This window comes from Ovis aries, chromosome 2 (genome assembly GCF_016772045.2).
Source record: "Ovis aries strain OAR_USU_Benz2616 breed Rambouillet chromosome 2, ARS-UI_Ramb_v3.0, whole genome shotgun sequence".
Taxonomy (NCBI): Eukaryota; Metazoa; Chordata; class Mammalia; order Artiodactyla; family Bovidae; genus Ovis; species Ovis aries.
In genome coordinates, this window is record NC_056055.1 from 53,300,335 (window position 1) to 53,327,384 (window position 27,050).

General features: G+C 39.3%; 1 protein-coding gene across 5 annotated transcripts in view; it reads right to left on the reverse strand.

Moving 5' to 3' along the window:
• Positions 1-27,050, reverse strand: part of UNC13B (unc-13 homolog B) — a 219,448-nt gene that overhangs the window by 169,536 nt on the left and 22,862 nt on the right. For 2 of the 5 annotated variants that reach the window (XM_060409307.1, XM_060409309.1), the window contains exon 1: positions 15,789-15,844. The exons of 2 other annotated variants lie outside the window; for them this stretch is intronic. In XM_060409307.1, coding sequence (XP_060265290.1) covers positions 15,789-15,816 — 28 coding nt within the window. In that variant the 5' untranslated portion in view covers positions 15,817-15,844. Of the gene's footprint in view, positions 1-4,944; positions 4,957-15,788; positions 15,845-27,050 lie in introns of those variants that run through there. One more of the 5 variants, XM_060409308.1, reaches the window with a different exon arrangement.

Consider the following 27,050-nt stretch of genomic DNA (forward strand, 5'->3'; position numbering starts at 1 on the left):
AGTTTATTTAGGGGTTCCATTTTCACTCCTCAATAGATTTCATGTATTTCTTACATGCTTCTTCACTCATTAGTTCACCTAGTTCTGAAGGGTTACTGAATGTCATCTTGATCAGCCATCTATCTTCGTAACAAGATTTGTTGACAAGTCCTGGATTTTCTGCTAGAGCTTTACTAACTTCAGTTACTTCTCCTGATAGAGGAGAATAGAGTTCACTAGCAGCTTTCACACTTTCCAAAGCACCAAACTCTTCTTGTTTGTCAATTTTGTCCCAACTTCAGGCAGACTACAGTAAACATCTCCCAAAGCTTCCTGTGCAAAATTGCTGATTCCCACTTTTCCAACACCATTTTCTGTTGTTACCCATTCGTGTTATTATTCTGTGAATTTCTGGACCCGACAACTGAGCAGGACCAGTGCACAGCGCCTGCTCGAAGTCCCCAGGGCCACAGTGAGCAGGGCGCGTTGGGTGCCGACCGCAGCCCGCAAGTTTAGGCACCCCTCGGAGCGCCATGTTTGCAGGGATGCAGAGTGTCTCCTCGCAGAGCATCCCAGAGCATCCCAGCCAGTGGGGGTGAGGCGGGGTCAAGAAGACATCTCTTACAGCCTCCTGACAAAGAGGTCAAGGGAACTAAATTATTCCTATGGCAGGCACCCAAATTCATGTCAGATAACTTTCTAAGATTTAAATTATTTATATTCTTTATTTAAAACCCATCATAGGAACTCCTCCATTCCATTCATGCCAAAATAAGAGCTAATAGGCTAAATCTGGGACAAGTTTTAAACAACAGTGAAAAGTAACTGTTTTTCTGGAAATAAGCAGATAACAAAAGAATTCCTGTTCAAGTAAAAGCTATCCAAACTAGAACAGAAGAGGTAAAACTGTCATTATATGCAGATAACATGATACTATATATCAAAAACCCTTAAGGCTCAACACAAAAACCACTAGAACTGATAAATGAATTCAGCAAGGCAGCAGGATAGAAGATTAACATACAGAAACTGGCTGCATTTCTTTTCACTAACAATGAAATATCAGAAAGGGAAAGTAAAAACACAATCCCTTTTAAAATCACATTCAAAAAAAAAAAAAATACTTAAGGTACTTCCCTGGTGGTCCAGTGGCTAAAGACTCCATGCTCCCAATGCAGGGGGGCCAGGTTTGATCCCTGGTCAATGAACTAGATCCCATATGCTGCAATTAAGAGTTCATATGCCAAAACTAAGACCCAGTGCAGCCAAATAAATAAACATTTTTAAAAAACAAAACAAAACTTAAGAGTAAACCTCACCAAGGAGAGGAAAGGCTTATAGGTAGAGAAGTATAAAACACTTACAAAGGAAACTGAAGATTTAAAGAAATGGAAAGATACCTTATGCTCTTGGACTGGAAGAATCAACATTGTCAATATGGCCATACTACCTTAAAGTAATCTGCAGGTTTAATGGAATCCCTATCAAATTACCCATGACTTTTTCCACAGAACTAGAACAAATAATCCTAAAATTTATATGGAATTGCCAAAGCAATCCTGAGAAAAAGAACAATGTAGGAGGCATAACCCTCCCAGACTTCAGACAATACTACAAAGCTACATCAAAACGGTGTGGTATTACCACAAAAACAGATGTGTGGATAAGTGTAATAGAGAGCCCAGAAAATAAAACCACATACCTACAGGCAATTAAACTCTGGCAAAGAAGACAAGAATATACAATGGAAAAAAGAGTTTCTTTGGCAACTGGTGTTGGCAAAGTTGGACAGCTGAATGTAAATCAATGACATTAGAACACTGCCTCACTCTACACAAAAATAAGCTCAAAATAGTTTAAAGACTTAAATATAAGTTATGATGCCATAAAACTCCAAGAAGAGAACATAGGCAAAACATTCTCTGACATGAATCATACCAATGTTTTCTTAGGTCAGTCTCCCAAGACAATAGAAGTAAAAGCAAAAAATAAACAAATGGGATGCAATCAAACTTATTAGCATTTGTACAGCAAAAGGAATCATAAACAAAAAGACACCCTACAGAACGGGAGAAAACACAGCAATTTTAGGACCAACAAGGTTTAATTACCAAAATATACAAAGAGTTCACACAACTCAATAACAAAAAACAAACGACACAATCAAAAAATGGCAGAAGACTTTCTAAAGAGAGATTTCTCTGAAGAAGACAATGAGATGGCCAACAAGCACATGAAAAGATGCTCAACACACTAATTATTAGAGAGGAATGTAAATCAGAACTAAAATAAAGTATCAGAATGGCCTTCACTAAAAAGTCTACAAACAACAAATGCTGCAGAAGGTGCAGAGAAACAGGAACTCTTCTACATTGTTGATGGGAGTGTAAACAGGTGTAGTCACTATGGAGAACAGTGTGGGGGTTCCTTAAAAATCTAAAAATAGAGTTGCCATATGATCCTGCAATTCCACTCCTGGGCATATATTTGAAGAACTATAATTCAAAAGATACATGCAAGAGCTGGTTTATTTTGCTATACAACAGAAATTAACACAACATTGTAAGGCGACTATACTCCAATAAAAATTAATTTTTAAAAAAGATTTATGCACTCATATCCTCATAGCAGCACTATTTACAATACCTAAGACAGGGAAATACCCTAAATGTCCATCAACAGATGCATGGGTAAAGATGTGGTACAATACATACAGTGATATTACTCAGCCATAAAAAGAATGAAATAATGCCATATGCAGCAACAAGGATAGATGTTGAGATTGTCACACTAAGTGAAGTCAGAAAGAGAAAGACAAATACCATATGATATCACTTATACATGGAATCTAAAATATGACACTAATGAACTTACCTATAAAACAGAGACTTACAGACATAGAGATCAGATTTGTGGGTGCCAAGGGGGCAGGTGGTGGTGATGGGATGAATTCAAAATTTGGGATTAGCAGAAGCAAACAATTATATAGAGAGAATGGATAAACAACAATGTCCTATTGTAGAGCACAGGAAACTATATTCAATATCCTGTGATAAACCATAATGGAAAAGAGTATGAAAAAGATTGTATATGTATGTATAACTGAATCACTTTAGTGTACTTCAGAAATTAACACAGCTTTGTTAAGTCAACTATACTTCAATAAAATAAACTGTATTTTAAAAAAAGAGAGAGAAAGAGAGAGAGTGTTCCAGTCCAAATGATCACACAAAGCTTGTTTTCTAAAACATCAGTGGAGAACTGCCTAAGACAGAATCCCATGCTGGGACTGTAGCGTGCCAGCTCTTAGGAAAGATCAAAGACCACACAAGCAGGAAAACTGCTAAACTCCAGAAACCATCAACTATCTTTCTGTCAAAGAAGATTACGCCTAAATGCCACAGGGGGGAAAAAAGATAAAAGGAAATTCTAAGACACAATGCTACTTAGGGACTCAGAGTACAGATCTGCCATTATCCTTGTTCTGCATTTACAACTACAAGCTTCACCTTAGCTGACATTCAAGCCTTGCTTTTTCCAACAGATGGGTAATTCAGCACCTTTTACAAGGCCTTCTCTATTTTATTAGTGCCAAAATCTGTTCCTTTTCATTCAAGGTATGCCTCCCACTGGACTCTCCCTTTTAGTCTTGTGTTAATTTCTCTTAATTATTCTTCAATTTCATTTAATTCACAACTTACTGTAAAAGCTACAGTAATCAAGACAGTGTGGCACTACAAGGAAAATAGACAAAGACCAATGGAATAAAATAGAAATATATCCAAGAATAGCATAAAATATACTGTGTAATGATATAAATTATAGTAAAATAACATATATTATCCTTACTTCATGCCATATGTAAAACTTAACTTGAAATGAATCCTAATCAACATTCTAGCAAGTTACTTTGTAGATACAGATAAACTGATTCTAAAGTTTATATGGAGAGGAAAAAGACTCAGAATAGCCAACTTAATATCAAAGTAAAAGAACAAATTTAGAGGATTGACACTACCCAACACTGACTTTTTATACAGTTAATAGTATTTAAGACAATATAGTCTTAGGAAAAGAAGAGACAAACAAATCAATGGAACAGAATAGAGAGCTAGAAATAGGCTCATGAAAATGTAATCAACCAATCTTTAAACAAAGGAGCAAAGGCAATAAAACGGAGCAATGATAGTTTTTTCAACAAATGGGGCTAGGCCAAATGGATATTAACATACAAAAAAATGAATCTAGTCAAAGACCTTCATGAAAGTTAATTCAAAACAGATCACAGACACAAAGTAAAACATAAAACTCCTAGAAAATAACATAAGAGAAAAAATCTAGATAAATCTAGGGCATGTGATGGATTTTTTAGTTGTAAGAGGAATAATTTATGAAAGAAATAACTGATAAGCTGGACTTCATTAAAATTAAAAACTGCTCTGTAAAAGACAAGGAGAATGAGAAAACAAGCTATAGACACGTATTTTGCAAAAGACACATATGATAAAGGACTGTTATTCAAAATATACAAAAAACTCAAAACTAAATAAGAAAACACACTATCTGATTTTAAAATGGGCAAAAGACCTTAACAGACACCTCACCAAAAAAGATACACCGATGGCAAGTAATCATATGAAAAGATGTTCAACATCATATGTCATCAGGGAATTATAGACTGAAACAACTATGCACAAAATGGTGTTAGACGAAAAACAAATACTGCAGTAAATGCATGAGGTGGCTATTTGTCCTCTGGGCTCCCTAGTATCAAAATACTCTCCCTCTTCTGAAGAAATCCTGAAAGAGGGGGGAAGCAGAACCTTACAACTCACTGCAAAAGTCAAAGGTGGGGGGCAGGGGGGTAATAAATAAATAAATAACAAAAATAAAAAAGAACGGGGGAGGGGGGAAAAGAGAAGTCAAAGATAACAGATAGAGGTATAGCAATCACACGCTCCCAACCTGAATCTTGAGGGGCTGAAACAAAGATGCATGGCTGGTTAGAGAAAGTTGCAGAAAAGTTAGGATTCCAGTAGAAGAGCTGCTGCTGCTGCTGCCAAGTTGCTTCAGTCGTGTCCAACTCTGTGTGACCTCATAGACGGCAGCCCACCAGGCTCCCCTGTCCCTGGGATTCTCCAGGCAAGAACACTGGAGTGGGTTATCATTTCCTTCTCCAATGCATGAAAGTGAAAAGTGAAAGTGAAGTCGCTCAGTTGTGTCCAACTCTTAGCGACCCCATGGACTGTAGCCCACCAGGTTCCTCCATCCATGGGATTTTCCAGGCAAGAGTACTGGAGTAGGTTGCCACTGCCTTCTCTGCAGTAGAAGAGCATGAATGTTCAAAGTAGTAGAGTTCTGAAAGACAACAGTTTGCATCCAATTATATCAGAACACCAAAATGGACCATTCCTGTTAATGGATGTTGGGGTTTTATGTCAATTTCCCCTTTTAATCTCCGTTTTATAGGTAAGGAGAAACTTGAGCTCAGAGAGGTTATGTGGCTGAGTCACATTAAGAATCAACTGGGAACATCACATGGATTAAATAATGGAGCCAGATAAAAGATTCAGGTCTTTTGACTCTGTGTCTAGTTCTTTCCATTTCACAAGAATGCAGCCACAGAGGCAGCTACAGGAGAAGGAAGAGGAGAAGAAAAAAGAAAAAAACATCATCCATACCCTAAGGCAGGTGAGAGAAACAGCAAAAACAATGCAAGCACATGGAGGAAAAGTGCTAATCATGTAACTCAACTTAACGTAAATATAAATGTAATGTAAACCAAAATGTAATGTTAAGATAAAATGTGCCAAAGAGAAAGGACAGATGAGTAAGGCTGGGATTAATAATCAAAGACGTTATCAAATAGACAGAAGCAGAACTGAGATTAAGGAAATGGATAAAACATAGACAAGCAAAGAAAAGAAGGAACAACATTTTCTAAAAAGGCACAGAGCAGTATTTCAGTCCAATGAGAGGCAGAGTCCATTAGACCACAAAATCTCTAAGAGTTTGAGTACCAGGTCCTGGGGGCTGGTCGGGCACAAGGCTAAAACAAGGGACTTAACAGTATCCTAAATCCAGAACTTTTCCTATTTAATTTCTTCAAGAATAAATCTTTCTGGATCTTCTGCTTTGGAAAAACAGCCTAAGGGAGAAGAGAGGATACCAGGAAAGTCCAGAAATGAGATGGACATGTTTTGTTCCTTTTTAATTTCGCCCAGGCATTGCACATCATTTTTATCATCATGTACTCCTCAGGGAAACTGCACCAATATGCCTTCTCTCCCATCACTGTATTATAAGAAAGTCCACCTTTTTAAAATCACAGACTCCTCTGATAATTTAACAAAAGCTACACACCTGCTCTCCAGAAAATGCACATACATCTGCAAAACACTGTGCATATCAAAGGGAAATTCATGCAGGTTAGATCATCTACTAATAAAAATGCTTTTTCCTAACATTACCAATGTTGTTGTTCTCACTGAATTTGTTTTATTAATTACTTTGCCAACAAAGGTCCGTCTAGTCAAGGCTATGGTTTTCCAGTGATCATGTATGGATACGAGAGCTGGACTGCGAAGAAAGCTGAGCACCGAAGAATTGATGCTTTTGAACTGTGGTGTTGGAGAAGACTCTTGAGAGTCCCTTGGACTGCTAGGAGATCCAACCAGTCCATTCTGAAAGAGATCAGCCCTGGGATTTCTTTTGGAAGGAATGATGCTAAAGCTGAAACTCCAGTACTTTGGCCACCTCATGCGAAGAGCTGACTCATTGGAAAAGACTCTGATTTTGGGAGGGGTTGGGGGCAGGAGGAGAAGGGGACAACAGAGGATGAGATGGCTGGATGGCATCACTGACTCGATGGACATGAGTCTGAGTGAACTCTGGGAGTTGGTGATGGACAGGGAGGCCTGGTGTGCTGCAATTCATGGGGTTGCAAAGAGTTGGACACTACTGAGAGACTGAACTGAACGGATGTACATTTTTCCCCTACTTTATATCTGCAAAATTCTGCTTTTACTCATTTGTCTTAAGCTTATTTTGTCTATTTAAATAGACTAACTATATGGTCTTTGCTCAACAGGTATCTCAGGAATTGGATGGAAATATTGCTAATTCAGGGTCTTCTCTAGGCTTTTGAGAGAAATCACAGTCAGAGGAAAATGTGGTTTTTTAAGTGTTTATCATTATGAATATACAGCACCTAAAAACTCAGTGTTTTCCAATATTTCAATGATATCTCTTAAAAAGCAACATTAAGCCTAGATAGCAGTGGTGCAAAAGCCACAGCTGCTAATGTCTAGGAACTGGGAGTTCTTGATTCTAGACTTGGCTTTGACACTGTTCATTATATAGCTGCTGCTGCTACGTCACTTCAGTCGTGTCCAACTCTGCGCGACCCCATAGACAGCAGCCCACCAGGCTCCTCCGTCTCTCAGATTCTCCAGGCAAGAACACTGGAGTGGGTTGCCATTTACTTCTCCAATGCATGAAAGTGAAAAGTGAAAGTGAAGTCACTTAGTTGTGTCCAACTCATAGCAACCCCCATGGACTGCAGCCTACCAGGCTCCTCCGGCCATGGGATTTTCCAGGCAAGAGTACTGGAGTGGGGTGCCATTGCCTTATCCGGTTCATTAAATAGACCCTTAGACAAAAAGCATAAAAACCTTAGGCCTCAAGGTTTTCAGATAGAAATGAAAACTACATTTGTTCTAGAAAATGAAGATTTTTGTCGATCTGTTCAGTTTACTCGCTCAGTCGTGTCCGACTCTTTGCGACCCCATGAATCGCAGCACGCCAGGCCTCCCTGTCCATCATCAACTCCCGGAGTTCACTCAGACTCACGTCCATCAAGTCAGTGATGCCATCCAGCCATCTCATCCTCTGTTGTCCCCTTCTCCTCCTGCCCCCAATCCCTCCCAAAATCAGAGTCTTTTCCAATGAGTCAACTCTTCGCATGAGGTGGCCAAAGTACTAGAGTTTCAGCTTTAGCATCATTCCTTCCAAAGAAATCTCGTTCAGAATGGACTGGTTGGATCTCCTTGCAGTCCAAGGGACTCTCAAGAGTCTTCTCCAACACCACAGTTCAAAAGCATCAATTCTTCGGTGCTCAGCCTTCTTCACAGTCCAACTCTCACATCCATACATGACTACTGGAAAAACCATAGCCTTGACTAGACAGACCTTAGTTGGCAAAGTAATGTCTCTGCTTTTGAATATACTATCTAGGTTGGTCAGAACTTTTCTTCCAAGGAGTTAAGCGTCTTTTAATTTCATGGCTGCAATCACCATCTGCAGTGATTTTGGAGCCCCAAAAAATAAAGTCTGGCATTGTTTCCACTGTTTCCCCATCTATTTCCCATGAAGTGATGGAACCGGATGCCAGTTTCTGTAAAATGAGGTGAAGAGGAGATAAAAGAAATGATGTGGAAGGACACTGAGACATAAAATATTCCAATTACCATTTAAAAATTAACTATTTTCATAAATTGCAGTGTTCTGATGATCAAGTTACATGCAACAGATTTCGGCAAAAACAACATGGAAATTCACTTTTAAAGAAACATCAAATTGTGCTTGGTGTTACTTGAAAAATAAAATCCTCAGAATTCTGAAGGCCTAGTTTTACTAATTTATTCTGAATTTTTATATTAATACCTAGAGAGTAACAAAGACTGTTTCAGCTGTCACTACTTTAACCTTAGAATACTATACTAAATTTGATACCCATTTTATTTCTTATTTGTAATAAAAATATATGTGCATACTTAAATATCAAATACTCTATAACTATAATGTTATAATGTTCCTGATACTTCAGTTAAGAAAAAAAAGAGCACCTGGGGTAGGGGTTGACTTCACTGCAAACAAGAAAAGATTAGGAGCAAACAAACTAAGTGAAACAAAAGGAGCTCTCTGCTTTCCAGGCTTCTTTAGCTGTTCTGACCAATTCTTTTCTCCAAAATGTACCTGCAGTTTTAAGCAAACCAATTTTTAAAAAATACATAAATAAATAAAATCAGGTGCTAAAACTGAGATGACAGGAGGGTTGAAATTATCTGATGAGGATTTTAGAACAGACATCATAAAGATGCTTCAATGAATACTTACGAACATATCTGTAATTGAACCGAATAAATGAAAAGCTGGAAACTCTTGGCAAAGAGTTTATTAAATAAAGTGACAGGCTTTATTTTCTTGGGCTCCAAAATCACTGAAGATGGTGACTGCAGCCATGAAATTAAAAGATGCTTGCTTCTTGGAAGAAAAGTTATGACCAACCTAGACAGCATATTAAAAAGTAGAGATATTACTTTGCCAGCAAAGGTCCATCTAGTCAAAGCTATGGTTTTTCCAATAGTCATGTATGGATATGAGAGCTGGACTATAAAGAAAGCTAAGTGCTGAAGAATTGATGCTTTTGAACTCTGGTGTTGCAGAAGACTCTTGAGAGTCCCTTGGACTGCAAGGAGATCCAACCAGTCCATCCTAAAGGAAATCAGTCCTGACTATTCATTGGAAGGACTGATGCTGAAGCTAGGACTCCAGTATTTTGACCACCTGATGTGAAGAACTGACTCATTTGAAAAGACCCTGATGCTGGGAAAGATTGAAGGTGGGAGGAGAAGGGGACAACAGAGGATGAGATGGCTGGATGGCATCACCGACTCAACGGACATGAGTTTGAGTAAACTCTGGGAGTTGGCAATGGACAGGGAGGCCTGGCGTGCTACAGTCTATGGGGTGGCAAAGAGTCAGACACAGTTGGGCAACTGAACTGAACTTGGCAAGGAAATGAAAGATATAAAGAAGAACCAAGTGTCAGTTTTAGAACTAAAAACTACAGTAACCAAAATTTAAAAACTCAATAGATGACTTTAAAAGTAGTGAAGTTAACTCCTACCCCAGGTGCTCTTTTTTTGACTGAAGTATAGTTGATTTACAATGTTGTGTTAGTTGCTGGTGTACAGTGAAGTAATTAGGTTATATATATATTTTCATATTCTTTTTCATGACAGGCTATTGTGTGTGTGTGTGTGTGTGTGTGTGTGAGCTCAGTCATGTCCTACTCTTTGAGATCCCATGGACTGTAACCAGCTAGGCTCCTCTGTTCATGGGATTTCCCAGGCAAGAATACTAGAGGGGGTTGCCATTTCCATACTGTTTTCCATAGCGACTGCACCAATTTACATTGCCACCAACAGTGCAGGAAGGTTCCCTTCTCTCCACACCCTCTCCAGCATTTGTTATTTGTAGACTTTTTAATGATGGCCATTCTGACCAGTGTAAGGTGATACCTCATTGTACTTTTAATTTGCATTTCTTTAATAATTAGTGACGTTGAGCATGTTTTCATGTGCCTGTCTTCTTTGGAGAAATGTCTCTTTAGATCTTCTGCCTGTTTTTATTGTGTTATTGGTTGATTGTTTTTGTTTTTTTTAAACTAAGTTGTATTACCTGTTTTGTATTTTGGAAATTAAGGCCTTGTTGGTCACATCATTTGAAAGCGATGTTAAAACATAACAGACTGATCAACAAACTTGTTACCTGTCTAAATATGAAGTTAATTTCAAGGTAGTTTTTTCAGAGTCAAAGCTGAGAGGAGCTCCAGCTACAGCACACAATCCCTCCTTATCATCTAATTCCATGATACTAATAGGTATGAAAAGCAAAAAGTAAAATGTGCAAAAAAGAGATAATCATAATTGAACACAAGCTCTTTAAGACTCCACCAATATGAAAATTCTGGAAGTCAGAGATAACAGAAAATTCAGGGGTTTTCGTTGTGGTCCAGTGGCTAGGACTCTGTGCTCCCAATGTAGGGGTCTGGGTTCAATCCCTAGTCAGGGAATTGGATCCCACATGCCGAAACTAAGAGTTCAAATGCTGCAACTAAGACCTGGTACATCCAAATAAATAAATAATAAATTTAAAAAGAGAGAGAGAGAGAGAGAGAGAATGCACAGGCAGAGCATTTGGCTCCAGGATGTTTACAATTAAAAGTAAAAATAAGAGAGTGTTTCTTTTTTTATTTGCACCATGCTTAATGCTCAAAAACACTAGAACTTCAGTTCCTGAGTTTCTCTGACCTTGCTGAAGAATCAAATCTACAACTGGCACTCTTGAGATTATAGGAAATAATCCTATTCACACTGACTCTACAACCACTGACCTGGTTCCGCAGGCACTGGGAATGGCTAACCTGCCTTGTTCTACTTTGTCCTTCTCATGAAATAATTCCCAAAGCCTTATAGCACTAGTTCCCCTGTTTGCAACCTCCTATTTTAAAATCTAGCATTAAAGAAGTGTCACTTGTCAAATATGATAACCACCATTTCCTTTTTGCTAAAAAGTTAACACTTTAAATACCCCTGGTGGCTCAGATGGTAAAGTGCCTGTCTATAATGAGGGAGACCCGGGTTTGATCCCTGGGTCGGGAAGATCCCCTGGAGAAGGAAATGGCAATCCACTCCAGTACTACTGCCTGGAAAATCCCATGGACAGAGGAGCCTGGTAGGCTACAGTCCGTGGGGTTGCAAAGAGTCAGACATGACTGAGCGACTTCACTTTCTTTCTTTCTTTAACATTTTAAAAGACAGAAATCATATAATCCTACTGTTCTGTTTTCAATCTGGTATAGTATGTATTTTTAATATAGTTGCAATTATTATGGTGTATTATATGTTTACAGCTGGACATGGAACAACAGACTGGTTCCAAATAGGAAAAAAAGTATGTCAAGGCTGTGTATTGTCACCCTGCTTATTTAACTTATATGCAGAGTACATCATGAGAAACACTGGACTGGAAGAAACACAAGCTGGAATCAAGATTGCTGGGGGAAATATCAATAACCTCAGATATGGAGATGACACCATCCTTATAAAGTGAAGAACTAAAGAGCCAAGAAGAGAGTGAAAAAGTTGGCTTAAAGCTCAACACTCAGAAAACTAAGATTATGGCATCTAGTCCCATCACTTCATGGGAAATAGATGGGGAAACAGTGGAAACAGTGGCTGACTTTAATTTGGGGGGCTCCAAAATCACTACAGATGGTGACTGTAGCCATGAAATTAAAAGACACTTACTCCTTGGAAGGAAAGTTATGACCAACCTAGACAAGCATATTAAAAAGCAGAGACATTACTATGTCAACAAAGGTCCGTCTAGAGAAGGCTATGGTTTTTCCAGTAGTCATGAATGGATGTGAGAGCTTCTATAAAGAAAGCTGAGCGCCGAAGAATTGATGCTTTTGAACTGTGGCGTTGGAGAAGACTCTTGAGAGTCCCTTGGACTGCAAGGAGATCCAACCAGTCCATCCTAAAGATCAGTCCTGGGTGTTCATTGGAAGGACTGATGTTGAAGCTGAAACTCCAATACTCTGGCCACCTGATGTGAGGAACTGACTCATTTGAAAAGACCCTGATGCTGGGAAAGATTGAGGGCAGGAGGAGATGGGGACAACAGAGGATGAGATGGTTGGATGGCATCACCAACTCAATGGACATGGGTTCAGGTAGACTCCGAGAGTTGGTGATGGACAGGGAGGCCTGGCATGCTTGGTTCATGAGGTCACAAAGAGTCGGACACGACTGAGTGACTGAACTGAACTGAACTGGATGTAAAGATGCACCAGCCGTGTCAGCTCTCAAACAACTAAACACACGAGTTGACTCAGGCATTCTGACTGGTTAGCAAGATGTCCTTTTCCTTCCCTCTCCTTTATGACCAACTATCAAGTGGCAGACCATTTTCTAGTGCAACAAAGGTAGCTACAGGAGCAGACCCATTCTTTAGGAGAAGCCAGGACTATTCTGATACAAAGCAGCAGTGTGGCCATACCAGATCTGAACCTGACATAGCAGCTTTGCCAAATAAAAACTCTACACAATGAGAAATTTCCCCTACTAGGATGATTTCCAGCCAAGGCTACTCCTCATTTCCTGAGGGTGCTGGCTCACTTAACTGGCAATCAGGGCCCTTTGTGAAAATCTAAGTGGAGGCTTCTAACAGGAAATGGAGAATGAGGCCATTTAGGAAATATCCTGTTTCTAGAGGGGGAAAAAAGCTACATATGAATGACTATCTCATTATTCTTGGGTGGAAACAAATTTTTAACTGTTTTTAAGAAGATCATGAAATGATTCTAAAACAAGAAAAATAAGAAAACAGCACTCAAAAGTAACACTTAAAATTACGTATTGCAAAAAAAAAAAAAAAAAAAATAGGCAGTATTTCACAGCTTCTAAGTATTTAAAACATAGAGTCACAAAAGAAAAATGAAAGACTAAAATAATAAGGAAGTCTCCTAAGAGACAGATCTATAAAAAAAACAGCTCAGTGAGATAAGAATATTAAGGCAAACAAGAAAAATTATCAGGAATTCCCTGGTGGCCTAGTGGTTAGGATTCCAGGCTTTCACTGCCATGGCCTATGTTTGATGCCTAGTCGAGGAACTGAAATCCTATAAGCCGTGCTGTAGCCAGAAAAAGAAAAAGAATAAAGTAATAATAAAAATTAAAACTGAAAGAAAAGAAAGAGGGAAATTACCAAAAAATTCATTAGACATATACAGAGAAGAGGCCTTTCAACACTGAAGAAACTGAAATGATGATTTAAAGAAGAAATTTAAGAAATTCTCCATGAATGAAAAAGAAAAAAAAATGAAAGATTAAGAAAACTGTAAGAGGTGAGGGGAAAGGAGAGATAGACAGTAGCAGAGCTCTAACACATGAATAACTTGAGTTCCTAAAAAATGATACAGGAACAAATGGAACAGAAGTAATATTCAAATACAGAAGAAAGTTTTCTTCAGATGAAGAAAGAGCTCAAGGTTATCAGATAAGATTAATGAAAAAAGAAGGGATGAGTACCTAAAAATATTTTAGTGAAAAGCACCATCTATTGACATTCTTCTCAAGACAAAATGACCCCAAAAATGGCAATCCAAGGATTCTATACCCAGCTACGTGGCATTCACCTATGAAAAGGAGTCCATCCTGCTCTAGGTGCCTTGCTAAAATAAACACTGTATCACTGACCCTGAGCAAAGGAAAGCAACTCAGTGCAGTTCTTCATGTATTTAAGTACTTACATCTACAACATGACTCCATCATCCTGTCCCTCTTTAATTAAATAGTAATCATCAGCCCCAAGGGCAGTCAATCAGTAAACTACACAGCTAGCTGTTCAACAGATGTTGTGAAAGAAAAACTATGCTAGAAGTAAGCATAAGGGATAGTGACTGACCAAATCAATCAGCATCTCACTTAGAGGAGAGAAATGTGAACACACAGACAAGTCTGAGAAAAGTGAGAACAAAAGTAGAAAAAATAAATAAATAAAGAGAAAAACCAAACAATTATTATGTCTCCATTCCACACTGACAAATTTCTGAGGTTCAAGCAGTAACAAGATGGCCTGTTTATTATGACTGCATGCATCCTGAATCTTTTAGTTCCCCAAGTAAACTCTATTCTCTTGAGGAACTGATTTCTCTTCTTCCCAGGAAACCTAGTTGTGTGGCTTGGCTGGTTTTCACAAGGCTAAGCTTACATTTGATTTATCTTCATATCTTTATTCTTTATGCATCTTCAGAATTGAGGGAAAAAACAGCGCACTTGAGGGATCTCTGGTAGTTTGATTACGGTTGGAAGTTAAAGAGTGGGGACAAAAACAGCAACAGTGAAGGCCTGGGTTCAAATCTTGGTCGGAGAACTAAAATCCTGCATGCTGCAAAACATGGCCAAAAAAAAGTTTTTTTTTAATTTTAAAAACCTTAAAAAATAAGGTCTCCTTAAAGAAACTTCTAGTGGGAAGGAAGGGAGACTGCTGTTTGCCCTAACAAAATGTATAGTACCTTACTGCCTGACCCTTTAAACTATACATGCATAGAATTTTGATCAAATTTTTTTTAAAAAAAGAAGCAATGTCTGGCAGGAATGAGCAAAGCAGAAAAAAGTTAAAATACAGATAACAGATATATGAGGATTAAGTTAATAAAGGTAAAACACTTAGAACAGATTCTGGCACATAGTAGGCAGTCAATAAATGTTAGCTAAGATGATGACTGTTAATACTATTATCAAAAAATGGAAGAAAGTAAATTGTACAAAAAAGAAAATCTGTTAATAAACATATGACTCTTGTCCTTAATAAGGACATTCACAAAACATTTCATTTCCACATGTTTAAATACTCATTCTTCAACATCAAACACTAATACTATCTCTTACTAAATTTCCCAAATTTTTTCCAACATACTGTTAGTCAAAAATAGCATCCTTGCTCCAAATTGTTACAGCAGTTTATATTCACCTCTTGCTTTCTATCTCCCCTTGGGAGTTATTCACACCAAAATCTTAACTCCTATAATGGGCAAAAACTCTTTAAGGCCAAAATTCTTTTTTAGCTCATGAGACAATTCCTTTTTTGAAACATACACTCCCCTCCCCCAAACAAATACCATAAGTACTTCTTTGCAACAAGACTTTCTTTGGTAACCAATTTGGTAACTACCAATTCTTTCACATAATTAGAAAACATGAGCCTTACATATAAAATTGATTGATGCAATGTAATTGTAATAAGGCAGTTTTGAGTTTAGATGCCAGTGAAAGTGAAGTGAAGTGGCTCAGTCGTGTCCGACTCTGTGCAACCCATGGACGTAGCCCACCAAGCTCCTCCATCCATGGGATTCTCCAGGCAAGAATACTGGAGTGGGGTGCCATTTCCTCCTCCAGGGAATCTTCCCAACCCAGGGCTACACCTAAAATATAAACATGGTATTGGCTTTTACTTACATATTTTTAGGAGTAATGGGTTATCCATGCCCAATCCTTGGATGCATAAACACGTTAAAGAGTAAACTCCAGGGACTTCCCCTGGTGGTCTAGTGGTTAAGACTCTTCACTTCCAATGCAGGGTGCATGAATTCAATCCCTAGTTGGGAAACTCCACATGCCACACAGCATGGTCCAAAACAAACAAAAAAAAAGGGTAAAGGCCACATCTACTTGGCCCCGTAAAACAGAAGGATCAATGTCCATTTCTCTGGGACAGTTAGAGACAATAGAACTAACAGTTGAAGGACTGAGGTTCTTTGGGGACCCAAAAGCTATGGGAAGAATTCTACCCATCCTTCTTTGAGGTTGACATATATAACAAAACAAAACAAAACCCTCCATTTTCATAGATGGCAAAGGAATCATCCCCTTTTATTCCACTAGATCTTAGGAGGCAGTATTAGAAGTTGCTTATGTTTTATCCAGACTTTGTAAGCCTGTGTTCTCTGTACAAAGGCCCACTAATTTAGAGGCTCTCAAACATTAATCTTTATTCAGATTAACCCAAATGTACATTGTGCATCAAGTATATTTGGCACTAGTATATATTAATTCAGTTCCCTGGTGGCTCAGATGGTAAAGCGTCTGTCTACAATGCGGGAGACCTGGGCTCGATCCCTGGGTCAGGAAGATCCCCTGGAGAAGGAAATGGCAATCCACTCCAGTACTATTGCCTGGAAAATCCCATGGACAGAGGAGCCTGGTAGGCTACCGTCCATGGGCTCGCAAAGAGTCGGACACGACTGAGTGACTTCACTTTCTTTCACTTTCAGTTCAGTTGCTCAGTCATGTCCGACTCTTTGCGACCTCATGAATCGCAGCATGTCAGGCCTCCCTGTCCAGTACCATCTCCTGGAGTTCACTCAAACTCACGTCCATCGAGTCGGTGATGCCATCCAGCCATCTCATCCTCTGTCGTCCCCTTTTCCTCCTGCCCTCAATCCCTCCTAGCATCAGAGTCTTTTCCAGTGAGTCAACTCTTCATATGAGGTGGCCAAAGTACTGGAGTTTCAGCTTTAGCATCATTCCCTCCAAAGAAATCCCAGGGCTGATCTCCTTTATATATAAGTGGAATATAAATTTAAAAACAGGTCTATTGGCACTTTCCTGGTGGTCCAGTGGCTAGGACTCCACGCCACCAACGCAGGGGGCCTGGGTCCGAGCCCTGGTCAGGGAACTAGATCCTACATGCCACAACTAAGAGTCTGCATGCTGCAACTGAAGATCCCACATGCCGCAAAGAAGATCGAAGCTCCTACACGCCACAACAAAGACCTGACACAGCCAACTAAAAATAAATTGTTTAAATACACAAATAATAAAAATGGGTCTCTTAAAGTCTATGGGAAAGTAGATGTAGAAATAGTTACAACACAAATGCTACAATGGCGATAAATACAAGACATTGGAATAGAATAGGATTATAGTGATGACAGTGAGATCAGTGAAAACAATAACTACAACTAACACTTTTTGAAAACACAGTGCCACTTAATCCCTTAAATGCTGGCTTCATCCCCACAGAAACTCTGTGAGATAAGCAGTGGTATTATTTTCATGTTATACATAAGGAAACTGTGTTTTGGAGATGTTTAGCCAATTTGCTCAGGTTACATAGTCAGTAAGTAAAAGCGCAGGGGCTCAAACTCAGGCAGTTCAACTTAAAGACCTATCTATATTCTTTATCACCATGGTAGGTTGTCATTCTCCTGGTCTGGAGAGTACAGGTATTTTTCCAGAAGGTGTCCTTGTTAGCTTCCTCCATTTTGAATGGAAGAAGCTTAGGAAGGGTTCAGTAGGTGGCACCATAATGCGACAGGTATATACTAGAGGGCTTTACTGAGGATGAGAGGGTTGGAAAGGTTTACTGACTTTACATGGATGTTTTAATTGGATCTGGGTTTTTAAAATGTATTTGTACCTCTCTTTTGAAGCTTTTCTGACTGCTGCTAATGATGTCCTCTGTGTGTGTGTGTGTGTGTGTGTGTGTGTGTACTGGGAAGGGGGGAGTAGAAATATTGTATAAAAGAATTTCTTGTTATCAGAATGCCAGCTCTCCTAACTCAAGAATGAAACAAATAAAAAGCAACAGATACACACTGGGAAGCCATTGGAAGATCAGGGTAGAGGGTGACATGATCTGATTTACATTTTTAGAAGACAGCTCTGATTACTGTTTGGAGAATGTACCTCAGGGGAGCACAAATGGATGAGAAAATACGTGTATTGGATAGCTACTGCAATGGTCTCGACAAGAGATGATGGTGTTTGCACTAAGTAGTACAGGTTGCTGTTGTTGTTTAGTCACTAAGTCATGTCTGACTTTTTGTGACCCCATGGACTACAATGCAGAGATGGTGAAAAAGATCTGGGAAAATAAAGTATGTGAAGGATTAAGAATTAGTTTCCAAAGCCAAGGCAGAGTAGATGAGCATTAGTAGTCTCTGGTACACAGATGCTTTTACATTTCAGGTTCATTCCTTCAATATTTATTGAGGGACTACTGTCAGGCACTTTGCCGAGTAACACAGAAATAGATACCCACTCTAGCCTCAAGGGTCTCAATCTCAATCTAGTATTAGAATGGCTGCACCAGCCAATGTGCTGTCAATGCCTCTGATTCTGTTTGACTCTATCAAAGCTGAATGACATTCTCCAATTTTAAGATCAAATCAACAATGTAATTTGTATCCAGGACCTTGAAGGGTTACAGTAGTCACCATTCAAAAAAAAAAATCAAAACCAGCAAAAGATCTGATATTCTCAGCTCAGCCCCCAGATGTTTGCCTCGGCTCATCTTAAACACAATTTCCCAAACTATAACTGAGCTCCTTAGCTTTCACTTTTTATTTTCATGGACTTAATTTCATAACTCATCCCCACAACTTGATGGTTGGTGCTGCTTTTCTAAGAAGGCAGACTGAAGGAACGACAAAATTATGAGACTGGAAAACAGTAATTCTCTCTGTACTCTTTCAAGATCGCACTGATAATGCCTCTTTCGGAGGAAGTCCCTGTGGTCCTAGGGAAATAAGCAGTGCTAACGCCAGAAGAAAGGAATCAAGGTAGCTTCTTACACCTGGATCTGCTCTAGGATTTAAAGGTGCAAGATAAAAACCAGTTGCTGAGACTTCCTCAGTTCCCTACTTTGCTCACTGAAAAAGGAAAGCAGAAAGTAGATACAGGATCAGGACAGAAGCCCTGGCTAAGAACAAAGAGCGTGTATTAACCTGTATCCCCTTCATGAATCACAGCCTTGTCGTGACAAAGGGGTTGCAGAACTCGACGAAGCTGAGCCTTGCCGTGCAGGGCCACCCAAGACACACAGGTTACGGTGAAGAGTTCTGACAAACTGTGGTCCACTGGAGGAGACAATGGCAACCCACTCCAGTATTCTTGTCACGAGAACCCCATGAACAATATGAAAAGGCAAGAAGATATGACACCGGAAGATGAGGCCTCAGGTCAGAAGGTGTCCAACATGCTACTGGGATGAGACGGTTAAATAGCATCACTGACTCAACAGACATGAACTTAAGCAAGCTCCAGGAGATGGTGGAGGACAGACGAGCCTGGTGTGCTGCAGTCCATGGGGTCACAGATTCGGACATGAACTCAACAATAATTAACCTGAATAATCTGCTGGATGTGACTCTCTTAATATCCCTAAATACAGTGAAAAGCATATAAAGGGAGAGCACAGAAATGTTCAAAGCAAAAGAACACTGAAAGGAAAAGAGTAAAGTGGGAAAAACTTAGGAGAATATACTTACAATGGAGGAATAACTAGCAAAAGCTCAAAACTTAAATTCAGCTTAGAGAAAATAGTGACTGTGGAAAAGGAATAACTGTGTTGATAAAGACACCCGCTAAGTGTTATCATGGAGGCTATACAAGAAAAAAAATTAGACAAGATTCTTAGAAAGGTAGAGAACATTTATAGGTATGACAATATAAAAACACCTTCATTTCCTACCCTTTCAAGTTTTAGAAATGATGGCTAAGAAGCAGCTTTACACGAATGTAGAATAAACTGAACATAACAAGTATATACTTTTTTTAAACCATTAACTGTTTCATGAAAAAAGAAAAAGAGCATGCTCCAAAAAAAATCTATAGGACATGAAAAATTTTTCTTAATAACCAAAAATGTACATCATAAGAGGCCATGAAGGATCAAAATTATATTGATCCATATATTATAAATATTTATCTACACATTACAAAAGAAATGTTTATAATACATAGAATCAAAAGTGTAAGATTAAAACTATAAAGTAAAATGGATAGTATGCTGTGGAAACTACAAGGTGTTTTATTCACTCAACATTTTATTGAGGGTCAATTATGTATAAGAGGAAGTCTTAAGAGAGGTCAGAAAAGTAACTATGACATCACCAGTGCCCTTAAAGAACTGAGTCTAGCAGAGAAGCAGCCATATTATCCAAACAGGGAACAAGTGCTACAAGAGAACTGTCAACACACATTCATCTCTGCCTCCCCACCTCCCATTGCTTCTTAACTATTCTAATCTGGCTTCTACTCTCACCACCCCACTGAAACTGCTCTCAACAAGGCCTGTCACCTCCATGCCACCAAACCCAACAGACACTTTCCAGTTCTCATCTGACTCTACTGCACATTAACTCCTCACTCTCTGAAACAGATTCATCTTGACTTTCGTGGCATCTGTGGATTTGTATCCGCATATGAGGTGGCTCCTTTCCAGTCTCCTTTGTCATCATTTCTACCAAGACCTCAGATTGTTGGAGTTCCCTTGAACTTGCTTTCATACTTTGTTTTGCTTTACACTCACTCGCTAAATGATTATCATCTACTCTCATGGTTTTAAAATACCATCTTTGTGGTTACAATTTCCCAATGCCCACCTGCAGACCAGTCTTCCAGGTTTCTCAAACCTAATATTTCTGCAAGTGAATTCTTGACTAATCCTCCCACCAAGGCTGTTCTTTCACCAAATCTTTGGTACCTCAGTAAACAGTACTGCCATCATCCACTTGCTTAAGACAGAAATTTGTGGACCAACCCTCAAGGATCCCTTCTCTGTCACCCTCCATTTCCTATCAAGTCCTGTCAATCTTACCTACTTAACAGTGCGCAAATCAATCCACTATTCTGGATCTCTAGTTCCATTAGCCTAAGCCATCCTCATATCACCTGGTATATTGCAGTAGACTACTAATTTGCTTCCAGTTTTTAATCCTGTCCTCTTTAAAGTATTCTATACCCATTCTGCTGCTGCTGCTGCTAAGTCGCTTCAGTCGTGTCCGACTCTGTGCGACCCCACAGACGGCAGCCCACCAGGCTCCCCAGTCCCTGGGATTCTCCAGGCAAGAACACTGGAGTGGGTTGCCATTTCCTTCTCCAATGCATGAAAGTGAAAAGTGAAAGTGAAGTCGCTTAGTCGTGTCCGACTCCTAGCTACCCCATGGACTGCAGCCCACCAGGCCCCTCTGTCCATGGCATTTTCCAGGCAAGAGTACTGGAGTGGGTTGCCATTGCCTTCTCCCCATGATTTTTGGGGGGGGCCCACGCCTCTTGACCCAGACCAGGGACTGAACTCCATCCACACCAGTGAATCCCAACCACTATGCTACTGGAGTACTCTCTACCTCACAATTTTTTTTAATGTAAATTAGATCCTTCAATGGTTGCCCACTGGCAATCAAAATGTGGCCTGATCTGGGCCTGCTTACTTTTCAACTTATGCAGCTTTATTCTCTTCTGTTCTAGCCTACCATTGGGCCTTCTTTCAATTCTTAGAATATTATAATCTCTTTTCACCCACAGGACCTTCCAATAGGTCCATTTCCTCTATTGGAAAGGCTCTTCTTCCATCCTATCCCAACAGTCTACTGATTATAGATAGCTCCTTCTCACCTTTTAAGTTTTAGTTGAAATCTCCACACTTCAGAGAGGCCTTCTTCAACCATTCATTGCAAAAATGAAACTCTTATTTACTCCCAATTCTTTTTCTTTATAATATTTATGACGATTTGTATTTACATATTTATTTCCGATCACCTGTCATCTCCTCACCCACTAGTCTATGTCTTCCATGAAAGCAGGAACCATGTTGTTATCTACTACTTACACCGTGAAACAAGCTTCTGTTGTTCAGGCCACCTTGTTTGTAGTATGTTTTTACAGCAGCCCTAGCAAACTAATAAAACTGTAAAAATCTCTGATACCCTTAAAGATAATAAGGAATGTATAAAAAATATATTTTCCTGGGGACTTCCCTCATGGTCCAGTGGCTAAGACTCCAGGCTCCCAGGGCAGGGGACCTGAGTTCAATCCCTGGTTAGGGAATTAGATCCCACATGTTGCAACTAAGGGTTCACAAGCTGCAACTAAAGATCCTGCATGCTGCAACTAAGACCTGGCATGGCTAAATAAATAAATAAAAATTTTTAATGTATTTTCCTGTGATAAAGCCCTAGAAGTGGAACTGCAGTCAAATAAGCAGCAGTTTTATGGCTCCTAATATAGCTGACCATTGAACAACACCAGAGCTAGTGGCTCTGACCCTCTGCACAGTCAAGATTGCTCCCCATATGCAGTTGTTCTGTCTGCAGTCTCTAGGGGTGCTTTGGTATCCATGGACTTAAATTGTGGGGACTTCCCTGGCAGTCCAGCACTGAAGACTCTGTGCTTCCACTGCAGGGGGCATGGGTTCCATTCCTGGTCAGGGAACTAAGATCCTGCATGCTGTGTGGCAAAAAAAAGAAAAGAAAAGAAAAGAAAAACTGTGAATCATGTAGTACAACATTATTCACTACTGAAAAAAAGTCCACAAATAGTGAACCCCAGCAGTTCAAACCTGTGTTGTTCAAGGGTCAACTGCACATAAAATCCCATATGACTGATCTTTCCTTTACATGGTCTCATATATTCTTTAACTTCTCTCTAGGATCCCCTGAGATGGTTAGGACAAGAAATATTAGTCCCCTTTTACATCCAGGAAAACTGGCTCAGGAAATTCAGTGCTAGTAATCAAACCTAGCATTCTTTTCAAAAGACTAGAGATGAACTGTCTAATATGATAGCCTACAGCCATATGTGATTATTTAAAGTAATCAAAATTAAGTAAAATTAGGAGTCAGTCCAAATTGTACCAGCCACAATCAAAACCTCAACAGCTACATGGTGACTAGTGGTCACCAAGCTGAAGAGCACCAACGTGGAATATTTTCTTCATCACAAAAAGTTCTATGCAATATCACTGCATTAGCACACACTGAGGACCTGGAATGCAGGATCACAATGCTTGGCACGACAGATCTTTGAATAAGTGCTAAAACTGGTTAACCAGGATCCTCAAGCAATTTCCTCAAGAAATTGCTCATGATGATTCAGCAGCGGACATCTGTAACACAATAAGGGCAGGAGCCAAGGTGAGACACACTGAAGCATAATTACAACAAAGTCCATCTGAGAGACCACAGGAGCCTCTCAAGGGTACTCACAAACACTGTGACTCACCCTAGATTACAATGGGCAAATAACATGCACAGTAAGTTGGTAGATTCATGCTTACAAAGAAAAATGTCTAGCTCCGCATTATAGAAACACTCAATAATTCCACCATAATAATTATGCTTTTTTAAACCTATGTCTACACCTAACTAAATTTTCATTTTACTAGAAATCCTGGAAAATCATCTAAGTAGGTTAAGCCCTAATTCCTAAAAGATTCATTGTTCTCTGGACCTCAAAACAATGTACTATTTTTTAATAGATACCATTGAGTATTTAATATGTACCATGAATTGTATATTAAATTTTATAAAGAAATATGGTATTATTTAAATATTTTAAATATACAGAAACAAATTATGACGACACCTATACATAACAGCTAGACTGACTAGATCTCAACATTTTGGTATATTTGCTTCAGATCTTCTTTTCAATATTTAATAAAACATTACAGATAACATTAAAATACCTACTTAATCCTATTCCTTCCCTTCCTTTAAATATCCATTATCCTGACAGTAATACGTGTCATTCCAGTCCAAAAAACTTTTTACTACATATACTTGTGTCCATAAATAATACACAGTACTGTTTGGATGTTTCTAAATGTTAAACATATGGCATTATATTGAATGAATCTGCAAACTTGCTTTCCTATACTTTTTGGTTTGAGATTTATCATTATTGATAGTGAAGCTTGATTTACTCATGTAACTTAGTTTAGCATTCTATTTCATGAACATATCATAATTTATTTATCCAGACTTCTACTGTGAGACTTTCAGATTCTTTCCAAATTCTTGCCATTGCAAATAATGCTGCAATGAACATTCTCCTGCATGTCTCCTCTGACCAAATGCATGGACTTGAATTCACCAGATTATAAAGTATATGTGTCTCAATTTTGCTAGGTATCGCCAGATTGCACTCCAAGTGGTCATATAAACATACACTTCCACCTACTGCACTGTTGTTATTATTCAGTCGCTAAGTTCTTCACACCCCGGACAATCACGATGGTGTGATCACTCATCTAGAGCCAGACATCCTGGAATGTGAAGCCAAGTGGACCTCAGAAAGCATCACTATGAACAAAGCTAGTGGAGGTGATGGAATTCCAGTTGAGCTATTTCAAATCCTGAAAGATGATGCTGTGAAAGTGCTGCACTCAATATGCCAGCAAATTTGGAAAACTCAGCAGTGGCCACAGGACTGGAAAAGGTCAGTTTTCATTCCAATCCCAAAGAAAGCCAATGCCAAAGAATGCTCAAACTACTGCACAATTGCACTCATCTCACATGCTACTAAAGTAATGCTCAAAATTCTCCAAGCCAGGCTTCAGCAATATGTGAACCGTGAACTTCCTGATGTTCAAGCTGGTTTTAGAAAAGGCAGAGGAACCAGAGATCAAATTGCCAACATTCACTGGATCATCAAAAAAGCAAGAGAGTTCCAGAAAAACATCTACTTCTGCTTTATTGACTATGCCAAAGCCTTTGACTGTGTGGATCACAATAAACTGTGGAAAATTCTGAAACAGATGGGAATACCAGACCACCGGACCTGCCTCTTGAGAAATCTGTATGCACGTCAGGAAGCAACAGTTAGAACTGGGCATGGAACAACAGACTGGTTCCAAATAGGAAAAGGAGTACGGCAAGGCTGTATATTGTCACCCTGCTTATTTAACTTCTATGCAGAGTACATCATGAGAAATGCTGGACTGGAAGAAACACAAGCTGGAATCAAGATTGCTGGGAGAAATATCAATAACCTCAGATATGCAGATGACACCACCCTTATGGCAGAAAGTGAAGAGGAACTAAAAAGCCTCTTGATGAAAGTGAAAGAGGAGAGTGAAAAGGTTGGCTTAAAGCTCAACATTCAGAAAACGAAGATCATGGCATCTGGTCCCATCACTTCATGGGAAATAGATGGGGAAACAGTAGAAACAGTGTCAGACTTTATTCTGGGGGGCTCCAAAATCACTGCAGATGGTGACTGCAGCCATGAAATTAAGACACACTTACTCCTTGGAAGAAAAGTTATGAGCAACCTAGATAGCATATTCAAAAGCAGAGACATTACTTTGCCAACTAAGGTCCGTCTAGTTAAGGCTATGGTTTTTCCAGTAGTCATGTATGGATCTGAGAGTTGGACTGTGAAGAAGGCTGAGCACCGAAGAATTGATGCTTTTGAACTGTGGTGTTGGAGAAGACTCTTGAGGGTCCCTTGGACTGCAAGGAGATCCAACCAGTCCATTCTAAAGGAGATCAGCCCTGGGATTTCTTTGGAAGGAATGATGCTAAAGCTGAAACTCCAGTACTTTGGCCACCTCATGCGAAGAGTTGACTCATTGGAAAAGACTCTGATGCTGGGAGGGATTGGGGGCAGGAGGAGAAGGGGACGACAGAGGATGAGATGGCTGGATGGCATCACTGACTCGATGGACATGAATCTGAGTGAACTCTGGGAGTTGGTGATGGACAGGGAGGCCTGGCGTGCTGCGATTCAGGGGGTTGCAAAGATTCAGACACGACTGAGCGACTGAACTGAACTGAACTGAAGTTGCGTCTGACTCTTTGCGACCCCACGGATTGTAGCACGCCAGGCTTCCTTGTCCTTCAGTATTTCCCAGAGTTTGCTCAAACTCATGTCTACTGAGTCAATGATGCTATCCAACCATCTCATCCTATATCACCCCCATTTCCCAGTATCAAGATCTTTTCCAACAAGTCGGCTCTTTACATCAAGTGGCCAAGGTATTGGAGCTTCATTGTCAGCATCAGTCTTTCCAATGAATATTCAAGGTTGATTTCCTTTAGGATTGACTGGTTTGATTTTGCTGTCTGAGGGACTCTCAAGAGTCTTCTCCAGCATCACAGTTCATATAAGTTCCCAAAATAATACTTGTCAAAAAACTTCATGTGTCAAATAATTTACTAAATAAGAAATAATTGTCCATACTCAATAACAATTTTGAAGTAGCAAACCAGCTTTCAATTTCATAGCTCTTGGAATAAAGACCAAATTTGTATGAATACAACAAAATCCAACAAAGCCAAAATACTCCATTAGAATTTCTCCAACGCCATCTTTGTTTCAATGCCTATCTGTAAAACAGGAGCTATGGTAGGCACTTAATCTTAACAACATTATAGAAAAATGTTTTTCAATTTTTTTTAACCCAGCCTATAGTAAGAAACATGTCTTACATTGCAACAAAGTTCCCATCTGCTTACATCCATTTGTATATATGTATGTTCAGTTGCTAAATGACTCTGCAATCCCATGAACTGCAGCATGCCAGGGTTCCTTGTACTTCATGATCTCCTGGAGTTTGCTTAAACTCCATGTTCATGAACTCCATGTTCATTCAGTCATCTCATCCCCTGTTGTTCCCTTCTCCTCCTACCCTCAATCTTTGCCAGCATCAGAGTCTTTTCCAAAGAGTTGGCTCTTCACATCAGGTGCCCAAAGAATTGAAGCTATGAAACAAAAGTCTCACAAAATAATACTTTTCTGGCTGGTTTCAAGACTAATTGTGCCTACAGTTTGGAAAAAACACTACAGTAGGGTGTACAACTTTCCACTTTACATATTAACTAAAACAGAGAGTTTAAGTAACTTATCCAAAGTCTCACATTTAAATAAACAGTGAAATCTGAAATTCAAACCCAGTTTCAAAAGCCACACTTCTTGCAGTTCACAGCTTTC